Source organism: Podarcis filfolensis (assembly GCF_964270895.1).
Source record: "Podarcis filfolensis genome assembly, chromosome: 1".
Taxonomy (NCBI): domain Eukaryota; kingdom Metazoa; phylum Chordata; class Lepidosauria; order Squamata; family Lacertidae; genus Podarcis; species Podarcis filfolensis.
Window position 1 is genome coordinate 4,853,025 of NC_139604.1, and position 12,350 is coordinate 4,865,374.

Sequence of the window (12,350 nt, forward strand, 5' to 3'; positions counted from 1 at the left end):
TCTATCATTTTCATTGTTTTATACTGTATTTTAATGTTTTGTTTTTTGATTGCTTTGTGATCTTCTCAGATACTGCCTGTTAGAGGGCTGTTATGTAAGAATAGTAAAAAAAAAATACAAGCATACATCTCACCTGTAAACCAGCTGCACTGTAGGAAAGAAAAATGTCTCCAAAAGCAATCATGGAACTACATGGATTCCTGCACTGCAGGGGGTTGGACTGGATCCCTCCCAACTCTACAATTCTATGATTCTGTACACATAAGATGTAGTTCAGCTATACTTTTTTTTTCCCTGTTATCAGAAAAATTATTCCAAATCCAACGTTTTTTCTTCGTTGTTAATAACCCCAAATCCTATAATTTGTAAGCAGACTTGGGGCAATGTGCAAAATCAAATACTGAAACAGGAAGGTCTAATAAAGAATACACATTACTTTAGTAAATCAGAAACAACAAACGGCCTTGTGACACCTTAAGGACCAACAAATGTCACATGGCATAAGCTTTCATGGACTGCAGTCCCCTTCATCAAATGCATGAAGTGTTATCCTGAGTTACAGGTAACTTCGTTTGGGGAAGGGAGGTTTGTAAGCAATGAGGTCAGAAGGAAATGAAATATAGGCAGTGATAATTATGTAATTAAAAAAACCAGTTGCTGGACGACACAGACACTCTGGCATTGATAAGCCAATTGACACACAGAATGTGCTAAAAATCTTTGGCCTCGGTACATTCCCCAGGTGATTGCCTTGAACTTCTTGCAGTGAAACGTGAAACCACTGAATTATAATATATCAAGGGGTGTCACACCCTTTTTCTTGGCCCTACCAAGACTGTGTCTCTGGTGCTGGCATGGCTGCAAATGTTTTTGTGGCAAAGCAGATGGAGGTCCGACATGACACCAGAGCGAGATGGGGGGAGCTGATGTATCCGTTGTCCTCCCAAGAGCCACAGGATGCAGCCTTATCAATAGTAAAAACACATTAATAATCTCCAAATCTGATTAATGCATCAAAAAGACTTCAGTTTCATACTACTTATTCATTAATTTAATATACTTCAATGTACCTAAAACAGTGTCCTTGCTGTTGTATCTAAAAAGGTAAAAGTAGCAAAAGGTCATGGAATAGGAAATTTTGTTGGACTTTAAATCCATAAACATACTGGGTGAGAAACAGAATGAAATTTATCAAAATAAAACTATTCCAACATCTTTTCCTGCTTTTGATCACCTTTTTCTACCTTTTCCCCATTTGTCTTTCAGTATGTTCATTTCATGGATTTAAATGCAACCACAGCAGGTGCTATAACTCTCTTGCGGGTTTGACTTTATCCACGAAGGCACATGCTTTCATTGTCTCCCGAGACAGATGCCAACAACAATTGAATAGAGTCCAACACAATTTCCCATTCTATTACTTTTGCTACATTCTCCCCACCCCCAATATTGAGCTGCTAAGATTTTTGCTATTGATAAATAAAAATTCATTCTTTTCTGTTTCTGATCTAATTCCATTTATAAATCCCAATAGAATTCTGGTAATCTGTCCCTGTTATTTCCTTAAACGTGTCCACCATCTGCACGTATGAATAACTGGATATTTGCACTGAATTTGCATCATATCTGTCTTGTGATATTTATATCTCCAGCTTTTCGTTTTGCCTTCTAACTAAGTATGTTTCATCCTCCATGAAGTCATGTACCATCTGGCTATTATTTCATTTGAATTTTCCAATTCATTTATGTTTAATGTCTTCCATATATATTGCCATAATCTCGCTGTTTCCGTATTTAGATCAGTAGACTGTATATCACAATGCATGTTCTTCCATTCATTTACATTTATCAGTAAATTCTACATGTTTGAGGTCACTTTCCTTGCATTAACATTTATTCCCTTATTCTTTTATCTTGTGCCCAATTTATGGATTGAAAATATTGATATATTGGAAATTTTATGGTATTCCTTTTTTCAATCAACTCATGATTACGAACAAGTACTCCTTCTTTGACCTGCTTACCTTAAACTTACCATCTAGGAGGGATGTGTGCCAATTGTTGCTCTCAGATTCTCAAGTACAGTCAATTATCATTAAAATCAATCTAACATCACATTTGCATAACTATTATATCTCTCCACCCCACCTTTTTTTACTGTAACTGAACTTCCATTTGGGTTCTCTTTTTGTGTGTTGATTTTGAAAAAGGTAAAGCAACTTCAGCAATATGCACATATTCACTAATGATATTCTTACAAACTAAGAGATATTTAAATTATTCTATATTACAAACTCCTTCTTAACCGTCTTTATAACTAGACCAAAATTAACTGAGAGGATATAGATCCTCTAAACTGGATGTGAGCCACATGCCATAAAATCAGACGGGTGTTAATGCCACTTTACTTTCAAACAGATTCTGTATCTTTGTCCTCTTCTAAGCAAAACCAAATAAATTCTGTTTTGGATCTATTTATCGTATATCATGATACCTTCCTGTTTCCTGAATCACCCCTTAAGTACTTTCAGTTTTTGACATATCTAACTTTCCCTTTACTTGCTGGTTTATTTCTTATAGCTAAGCCAAAATTCCCAACAAAAGCAACAAAAAATGTAGATGAAAAGTAGACATTCCTCACTGGTCCCTCTTTTTAACTAGACTTACTTCTGCATTGTTCCATTTATTAATAGTTTTGTACTTGCTTTATGATAACATGCTGTTATTCAACATTGACTTTTTTCTTCTACTTCAAATTTACTTAAAACACCATTTTAAAAATTCTCTTTTCACCCTGTCATAACTTTTCTGCATCAAACACTGTCAAAGTAGCCGGTTGTTGATTCTTACGACTTTCATAAACTAAATTTACTGCTTTCCTTTTATTGGTTTTTATATACCTTCGCTTCTGGCAACGCCTGCAGCCAAGCTTCTGCCCAAAGTACCGCATTCCTTTCCTTTGGGTCCCAGCCTGTTCTTCAGCTAAGATGTCATTTTGCTCAGCCCAGGTTTGAAGCTTATTCAACAAAAACCTTCCATAGACTTTTGACCCAGTGTCCAAGAGACTAACTGGGCTATGATTTTTAGGATCAGATCTCTCACTTTTTTTCTTTTTACAGAGGAACAATAATATTAGACCACCATCCACCAGGAATGTTCCCTGTCCACTTGATATGAGAGAACAACTTAGCCAAAATGGGTGCCAACCAAGAGGAGTTAAATTTAAATATTTCCTGGGGAAGCATATATTCCCCAAGAGCTTTATCTGTTGTTAGGTTTTGAAGTAAGCAACCAATATCCTGAGATGTCACAGGCAAGGGAGGGCCATATAAAACGAGCCCTGGTGGTTGCCCTCAAAATACAACTGTCCTATGATAACAGGGATTTGGGCTTCCAGGTGAAGCTTGGAAATACAGAGAGCTGAATGGACCAGGTTCCATCCTTTTGCCTTTCAGCCACACCCAACTTCATTCACCTTTATCTTGAATCTGCACCCTTCCCTTATTTTCAGATTCTTGTGAAATTATTTCTCCTTTCTTACATTGTGCATTACACAGGTCACTACAGGAGCTGCTTCATCTAAAACTCTGTAACCCCAGGCTTATTCTTTGTATGGTTGTCTATTACCTCTGCTTCTTACATTCACACCCCTTTCTTCCATTCAGGGCAACTAATCCCCACTCCACCCCATTTTTATTAGTGGATTTTTTAATGCAGATATAATAAAAGAACAAAAAAAAGGGGGAAAGACCAAAAAAACAGCAGCAGCACCCATTAACAATAAGAATAATCCACCAAAAATTATAACTCATCAAACCTAGTTTTAACACATACATTAATAAATGACATCCATGTGTCCAAATAGGTTTCCAAGTGATATTGTTGATTATAAGATATAAGATCTTCAGATCACTGAGTAATAGATGATCGGAATTAATAACCACTCCTGTTCTCTATCTGTTAGACTGCACTTCACAGGAATATACATTCATAAATATCGAGGATTTTTCCAAGACAAAGTTAATACAAACATTTCCTTCTTTTCTGAAAGAAACAATTCATATTGGCTTTTTATATAGAACAACAAATATAACATCCCCTCACCCCCATAACAGGTATCAGGTTGTACATTAACATTACTCTGGTGAATCCATACAAATTGAGCAAATGCCCAGCATATAATGTCCCGGGGACAGCAGAAAGGTGGTTTTATCCATCACAGATAGGCATTCCCAGTGGAGAATATAGTTCAAGCCATGCTGTTCCGGATGACCATACTTGCGAAAGTGCTTTGGATAATTTTATATTTAAGAGCAGTTTGGTGAAATCGCTCCTCCCTTCCACCCATAGGGTGGTATGCTAGGTCTCACTGTTGCTTCTCTTACTATTGCAGATACTTGAGCAACTCACGTCTTTTAGCAGTCTGACAGTTGAGTCACAATTTCTATAACACTAATCAACTAAAATGGATGGAGAGAACTACCCAGCTGCCATTGGTTGTATTTCCTTCTTGTCATCAGACACTTTTGTATGTTGCTTTGGCTTCAGTTAGCATGGCAGCCCATTAGCCTGCATGACACATCACATAAAAAGAGCCAACCCTCGAAAATCGCTCGTCACTTTGGGAAGAGGAAGGGGAATATATGGATTGGGAGTAGAAAGTCTCTTTTAGGCAAATATGTTTCTGGGGGAGGGGGGGAACCACAGGGTGGACTGAGCCAAGTTGCATGGAAGAGGACAAGGTCTTTGGGACACTTTAAATAATGAGGGGATATAGGGATTGAAAATGTTTTGCAACTGTATTGCAACTTCTGAATAAATGTTTTTTGAATTAAATTATCCAAAAAAGAAAAGAAAAGAAAGAGAGTGAGGTTAGGAACATTTTCGAGGGTTGAGGATAACTTTCCTGCTGCTCTGGTGGCTGCTTTCAGAACCGATTGACATACCTGTTAAAGATACTTTAAACATATTCTGAAACAGATCTTGGTGTCCCATCATCATATTTCCTGCTTTCTCTGGCTAGCTTCTGGGGTGCAGTTGTCCTTTGTGCTTCAAAGGGCTCACTGAGAAGGATTTCAGTGGTGGAGCAACTGATGGGATAGGTGGGAATCTAAAGAACTTAGACCGCGTTTTGCATTCAAGGACATTTTGACAGTATATACTGAACCCCTTATATAATACATTTTAAAAAGTTGGAACAGTTACTTTGAAAGTTGAAGTAAAACAGCGTGTGTGTCCCCGAAATGTCCCCCCCCACCGCCCAATCCACTGCTTTGATTTGCAGAGCTTGGCTACTAGCATGTGACTCTCAGTTTTTGAAAGGGAAATAGCATGCTTTCATTTTTTTCAGAAATAAATATGGGGTCTTGGGACAAAGAACATCACAACTTCCATCATTAATTTTAAAAAGTTACTTTTCCGGTTAAGATACCAGTTAAGCAGATACTTCAGTATGAAGAGAAAATATTGTATCAAAATCGAGTGTAAAGTGCCCCCGCCCCAGCTCAGTGTCTCGTGCTGTGGGTGGGCTGGCCTGGCACACCCAAACTTTGCAAACGGCTTCTTGATTTCTGTGAGATAACGAGGATGAAATCCTGCATCCACTTATTTGAGAGGAAGTGCCTTTGAACTCAGTTTGGCTTCATGGTTGACATGTATGGGGCTGTACTTCCAATGACTTGATTAACCTAGGATAAAGTTCTGCTTTAAGGGGTTTGCAAAAACTTCTTGTCAGTGAATACATTCTTCTAATGAAGAATGTGAACACACACACATATATATATATATTGAAAACTAGGAGACCAGAAAATGCCAGAGGTTGTATGACATAAATTTTATAAATTTCAGACAACATTATTGTACCATTTGATTCTCTCAGCCTCTATAAATGCATTAAGGGCTTTTTTTGCGTTGTTATTTTTTTAAAACCGGGAAATCATTCGGCTTCTTGACTATAACGATGTAGTCCAGAGATTCTTAGAGCAATTTATAGCTACATTGCTTGTTGGTATATTTCTGTTGTCATAACATAGCACTACTGATAAAAGTGGTCCCGCACATTTCCCCCCTTGTGGTGTGGCTGTTTCTTATGCTTTAGTGCCTTTAAGCTCCCTTGGTCCTCCCCTCCCACGTTTCTCTTCTTGGAGCTCTGTGGGGTGAAGAGCAGGGCTGCCATTTCTTTTCCATAGAGATCTCTTTCCAGTTGCCCTTGAAGACTGAAGTGCTGCTTTTTGCTCTTCCCTAAATGTGGGGGAAATGAAGTATGGCAGTTTGCTAATAAGATAAGATCAGTTAATCCATACTTTCTTCCCTTCTCTTCCTGGAGTTGTGATACTTGACTGGATATCCACATCTCAGAAAGAGGGGGCATTAAAGCATCCGAATGATGCTGAGCTTGACATAGTTTTGCTTGTGATTGGCTCTAATGGAGTGGCCAGCTGCTGCCACTTCATCAGAAAGGGGTTTTTAAAGGGTTGTTTTGCAAACGTAGGTACAATATTGGCAGTTTTATTTTAGAGACTGTTAGTTACCACTAAGTAATGTCATTTTTCCTTTATCCAGCTATTTAACTGCACTCAGATTTGAATTGTAAAAAGATTAACCAAAATGTGATGCAAATGCTCCTCCTAATAAGGTTATGTTATGTTATTCTAACATACATTTCTCCATTTATAACACACCTGCCTTAATGATGTTGGAATATTTTGACCACACATTCTCCAGTAATGGAAGCAGAATGTTCATGGCTTTATGTCCTACCTCAAAAGAGGAGTGTTCCAGTTTTTCAGCCATTGTTTTAAAGGAGTGTGACATAACATGATTGACATGTTACATTGCACTCATTTTCTTTGGAAAGAGAAGCTATAAAAGGTATGTGAATATTTCTTCTTGTTGAGAGCCCCTCTTCTTTCTTACAGGTATCAGTAATGCTGAAGCCCGCCAACCAGGAAAAGCACCTAATTTCAGTGTAAACTGGACCATAGGAGATGCTGGTCTTGAAGTGATTAATGCTACAACAGGCAAGGACGAAATGGGCCGTGCGTCCCGTCTTTGTAAGCATGCTCTGTACAGTCGCTGGATGCGAGCTTATGCAAAGGTATATTTTGGCAAATGGGTAATTCAGCACCACATCTGTATCAACAGGGCATAAGCATTTGGGCTTTGAGTCTATCATTTACTGGGCAAGCTGTATCAGAGCTGAATGTATCAGAAGTTTGATGCACCCATAAATTTATTTGTATGCCACCTTTCCATGGTTCAAACAAAGCTCAAGGTGGCTTAGAACATGGAAAAATGCATACCTACGATGAAAATAGTCATAAACAATAAATATTTTAAAATACACAACCAAACTGAACAATTTCCACATAAATCACAACAAGATTACAAGATCTCAACCCCCCCCCATCATCCCAGCCCAAGAGTCTGTTTAGCAGCCTCAGCTGTTGTAGCTGGTCCTACCATCCCAGGCCAGGCAAGGAGAAGATCTTCCAGAACTCATACCCAAGAAGGGATATTTGCTGCTGTTCCTCCAGGAATGGTGGCCACTGTGCCCGAATACATTGGCTTTCTGTAACCATAGAATGGTTGAGTTAGAAGGTACCCAGAGGGCCCTTGCATCACAGCTAAAGAATGTCAGACAGGGGGCCATCCAGCCTCTGTTTAAAAACCTCCAAGGAAGGAGAGTTGACCACCTGAGATAGTCTGTTCCATTGTCAAACAGTTCTTACATCAGAAAGGTCTTACTAATGTTAGTTTGAATCTCCTTTCTTGTAATTTCAATCCATTGGTTGGGTCCAACCCTCTGGAGTAGCAGAAAGCAAGCTTGCTCCATCTTCCATGTGACAGCCCTTCTCCAGGCTAAATATACCCAATTCTCCCAACTGAATAGGCGGGATTAAAATCCAATTAATTTTTCTTGGTTGGTAGGCATTACAGTTTAAAAAAAACACAAAATGGGGCAGAGGAGAGATGGGAAGTTTGGTTCGTAGCTTTGGATTTTGATTCTGATTCATAAATAGAGAAGAAAACAAAACACGTCCTAGGTATTATTTTGCCAACTGTTTTATAGTTGCGCAGTTTAAAAAATCATATATTGAAATGATAAAATATTTGCTATATGTAACAGGATTCTCTTTCTTTCTAATCTCTCCAGCTTTCTTCCAGTCTTCGTTCAAATGTCAGTAAACCAAACATGTACCACGAAACGAAGCAAGCAGCTGCCGAATATCAAACGGCCAAGGAGTGTTTGTTCAAAGCCTTTTCAAAGGCAGGACTTGGCGCCTGGGTGGAGAAGCCCATAGAACAAGATCAGTTTTCCCTTGTAGTCTGATCCATGGATGCCCTCTGCTTGGAAAAGGGGATAGGATGGAAACCCTGACGTCAACATTTCATCTACACAGCTGAAACAGCAGCTCTTAGATTTTTATTGTGGTTTTCTGTTGGGGAGAGGCTGACTTGAAACCATTTTTTCCTTTTGCTAAAGTATTAAAACCTTTGGAAAACTGATAATACAATAACTAGTCTAGAATAATACAAAATAATTCCATTACCTTCTAAGGAACTATTGTTTGCAGGGGGTGGGGGAACCCACAATGCAATTCAAAGTGATACATCTGGATAATTTAAATTTTATTTTACTGCATTGTTACCAGGTGCATGATTAATGTAAACCACCTAGGATTTTACACAACACTTTGACTAAGTGGTTTGTTTTTGTGTTCTTTTAGAGCCCAAGAGACAGATTATTTATGTGCTTCTTATAGATTTTTATTTTTTAAATAATTGAGCTCACAAAACCAGACTGGAGTTTGGCTAGCTATTTTTCCCTGCTTCCTTGCTCTTTAAAAACTGTTGAAAACTTTGTCTCTCTGATTTATGTATTTATTATTGTGTGATCCAGTTTTTAACATACCACTTTTTATTCCATTTTTAAAGTACTTGTCTTCACTTCCCATTTACACACATTGTGAAGTTATTGTTTTTTTACCATTGTAAACTGGAAACTAAATATTTGTAAGCTAACAAATTCTTTTTACTTTGATGTATGAAAACCAGCTTAGAAATAGGCGGATTGTGTTTCACAGGAACTCAGTGGAGTACAACAGTAATATTACCAGTGATGTGGCAATTTCAAAACACTCATTTGTGAGGAAATACGCTGCCTTGCCAAAAACCAGTTCACACACGAACAGTACTAAGGGCAAAAGAATTTTTAAATTGTGCGCTTCAGAGACCTAACTTATTTTCGGCGAAACTGTTGTGCTCTTTTACACACACTGGTATAAGGGTACCAACCCAAATTATTCTGAAATGATCTGTTTGATCTAGTATAATAGGAATAAATATTGAAAACGTTGTTCATATATATTGATGACATCTCCCATTAATGAGCATGTTGCGTGGATCTGATCTCTCAAGGACAGCAGTCCTTGGCTGAGAGAGTTAGGTCCTATGCTGAGCCAAAGCGCAGGACCCTGGTGGGCAGCTGCTTCCGCTTCAGAGCCAGTTGGCGCCAGGAGGGGCTGTCCCAGAGGCAGGGTGCTGCAAATGTCCAGGTGCTGTAGCCAGCAAATCTGACCCTCCTGCCCATCGCCAAGGTATCAGAAGGTATTGTCTTTCTGATAATTTGTGATAGGATGCAGCAAGCCAAGTTGCACTTAATGAAATAGGTGGTGGGACTAATACCTCAGCATTAATTGTAAACATGCAATATTGCTAACATATTATTCCAATAAAAGTAAGAAGGAATTCATAACAATCATGGTAGAAATTTGGGCTTGATCTCAGTAGTTACATTCCAAGAAAGCATGTATTGTAGGTTTAGCAAATTCAACAATTTCCATATGCTTAAAGCGAAGTAATGGTTACATGTTTTGCTAAACCAGTGCCAGAAATCAAAGTTGTAATACTATATGTATATCGCATATATCTTGGCCTCTACATGATGTGATGTTCATATTGAAGGTATCACATCAGCTCAAAGTATTTTTTAAATATTTGTGCGACTGTATGTAGTAGGTAGACACGGTAGCTAGCTCCTCACCTCTGGGTATTGTCTGGGTACTGCTATCTACATAGTATTGTGGTGTTACAAAAACTTCACGAAGTTACTTTGCATGTCCAGAAAGCCCTATGCTGTAATTGGTATTCCTCTTCCTTTAAAAAGAAATAGATATATAATATGTTCACTTAAAAAATATTATGAGAAAAAGGCATGATAGCAATAAGTTAATATAGAATTTAATAGAATAAATCAGAATTTTATTATGTGAAGGAAAATAATTTATATGGCATTTTAAATTGTTACTAGGCATTTTCTTGCAGTACTGTGGCCTGAATTATATAGAACATAATCAACACATCCACGTGCTTAAAATGGTCACGTGAATAGTCCCAATGCAGCACATTCCAGTTCAGAGGATCAAGGCCAATTTGTAGACAACTGTGAAGAAAGATAAGAGTATGAATAGGCTTGCCAAGTGTTGAATTAAAAAAAGTCTGGTACCTGGTCAGGGCCTGGGAGCGGAGCTCTCCGTTACATGATGTAGAATCCAGAGTGAGTCCGCTGATGAGGCAGTTTTTTAGGGTGGACCCAAGTCAAGAGGTCTGGGGGCAGAGCCAAGATTAAATTAAAAACCAAACCAGCACAGGTAAGGAGGAAAATAGCAGCTTTGTCCTTGTCTTTTCTGACACCTGGCTCAAAAGCAAAAATAAATAAAATTGTCCACACTGTTGCTTTCTTCTGGCTGATTGGCAACCCTAATTAAGAGCTGGCTGAGAGGTTTTTCACTATAGCGGTTTTAATGAAATCAAAGTGTGAAGATTGCACAATGTATAGCAAATTTGCTGCATTTCATAGCTTGAGAGCAAATGTGTTGCGTGTTTTTTCTAATAGCAAAGTGGCTTGCTTGGAACATAATACCAAGTCACAGGGCGAGCAGAAGTGAGCCCGAGCCTCATGCACTCTGCCCTCCTCTCGCCAGCACAGCGACAAGGGGATTGCAAGCCTTCACACTTACCTAAACTAACCAGAGTCTATTGTTACGTCCATCCTATGAAAATTCTAGTTGGTTTAAACCATGGTTTATTGAAACAAGCCAAGATCAGTCAGTGGCTTTTGGTTCTTGCTTGTTAAAGAGTGTGTTTAAATTAATCTCAACTTCCCCATTATGGGTATAACCATAAACTTTGGTTACTTTAAAACAGAAAGTGAATGCTTTGGAAATTCTGCCCTATTTGGGGAAGAAAGAAGGGAAGAAGTGGTAGCCTATGGGCTGCTTTACTCATTTGTGAGTGTGCCAGATTTGCTCCTTTTTCTCTTCCAACCCATGTCTGTGCCTCAAAGCGCTCTACGGTCGTGAGCATTAAGAACATAATGTGACTATTTGGAGCCGACAGCTGCCTAATTGCTGATTTCACGACCATGCAATTAGTAGCTTTCCTAGAGACAACTCCTCTTTGCCTGGGCGTCTGGTATCTCTCACTGGGGCAACCTATTTGTTTGTGATCGAATAGGCCTGTTCCTATGGCTGCACTGTACAGCCAACAATGTTACCTACCTGTAAAACAGGGGAAGGGACCTTGGTCCCTCCAGATAGTGTTAAGACTCCCAACACCCACCAGCCCATGCCATGATGGTAGGAGCTGAAGTCCAGCAACATAGTGATGTCTGTGGGTTCGTCGCCCCTGCCGTCAAGAAAAGAATTCAGTGGATGTGCGGTGAAAAGTTCCTTGTAACTAGACTCTTACATAAACAGCAATCACAAGTCCCATTTATGTGTTTTTATGTTCATTTCTGTGATCAAAAGGGCAAAAACGCTGTACCATCTCAATGAAAAGGATGCTTCCATATGCTGGGCAGGAGGGGACAAGTTTCTCTTCCTTTTCTCCCTCTAACAGCCCCTTTCCTCATAGAACAAAAACTGGACTATTGAAATACCTAGCTAATGATGTTGCCACATAACTGCCATGGAGGTTTATTTTTGTTTTTTGTTACAATGTGATAACGGTTCTCCAGGCTTTGAAAAATAAATCTTTGCCTTCCCTCAAAGGAAGCTCTTGCCATTCTAAAGGCTCTTTTCATGTCTTTGCAGTTGAAGCACAAACTCTTGATTGGGGAGAAACCCCTGGATTCCTTTTGGGAGGTGGGAAAGGGATGTACGAAAGTTATCCAAATGTCTAAATGAAGCAAGCTTACAAATAAAATGAACACAACTATAATTGGAGCCTGCTGTTGCATTTTAAATATAAAGGACCTAAAATACCAACAAATTGGTTTTTAAAGTATTTTAGGTTTTGATGCTTAATACCTCACTGTTTCTGCATGATTTGAGCATTCAAAATAAGTG

The 12,350-nt window shown here is 38.8% G+C and overlaps 1 protein-coding gene across 14 annotated transcripts in view; it reads left to right on the forward strand.

Annotated features, from left to right (window-relative positions):
* The window catches only part of ADARB1 (adenosine deaminase RNA specific B1), a 56,367-nt gene extending 44,301 nt beyond the window's left edge, over positions 1–12,066 (forward strand). For 11 of the 14 annotated variants that reach the window (XM_083628983.1, XM_083628985.1, XM_083628975.1 and 8 more), the window contains 2 exons: positions 6,918–7,096; positions 8,156–12,066. In XM_083628983.1, the coding sequence (XP_083485109.1) occupies positions 6,918–7,096; positions 8,156–8,332 (356 nt within the window). In that variant the 3' untranslated portion in view covers positions 8,333–12,066. Of the gene's footprint in view, positions 1–4,393; positions 5,239–6,917; positions 7,097–8,155 lie in introns of those variants that run through there. The other 3 variants (XM_083628980.1, XM_083628979.1, XM_083628978.1) reach the window with 2 other exon arrangements.
* Positions 12,067–12,350: the final 284 nt, after the last annotated feature.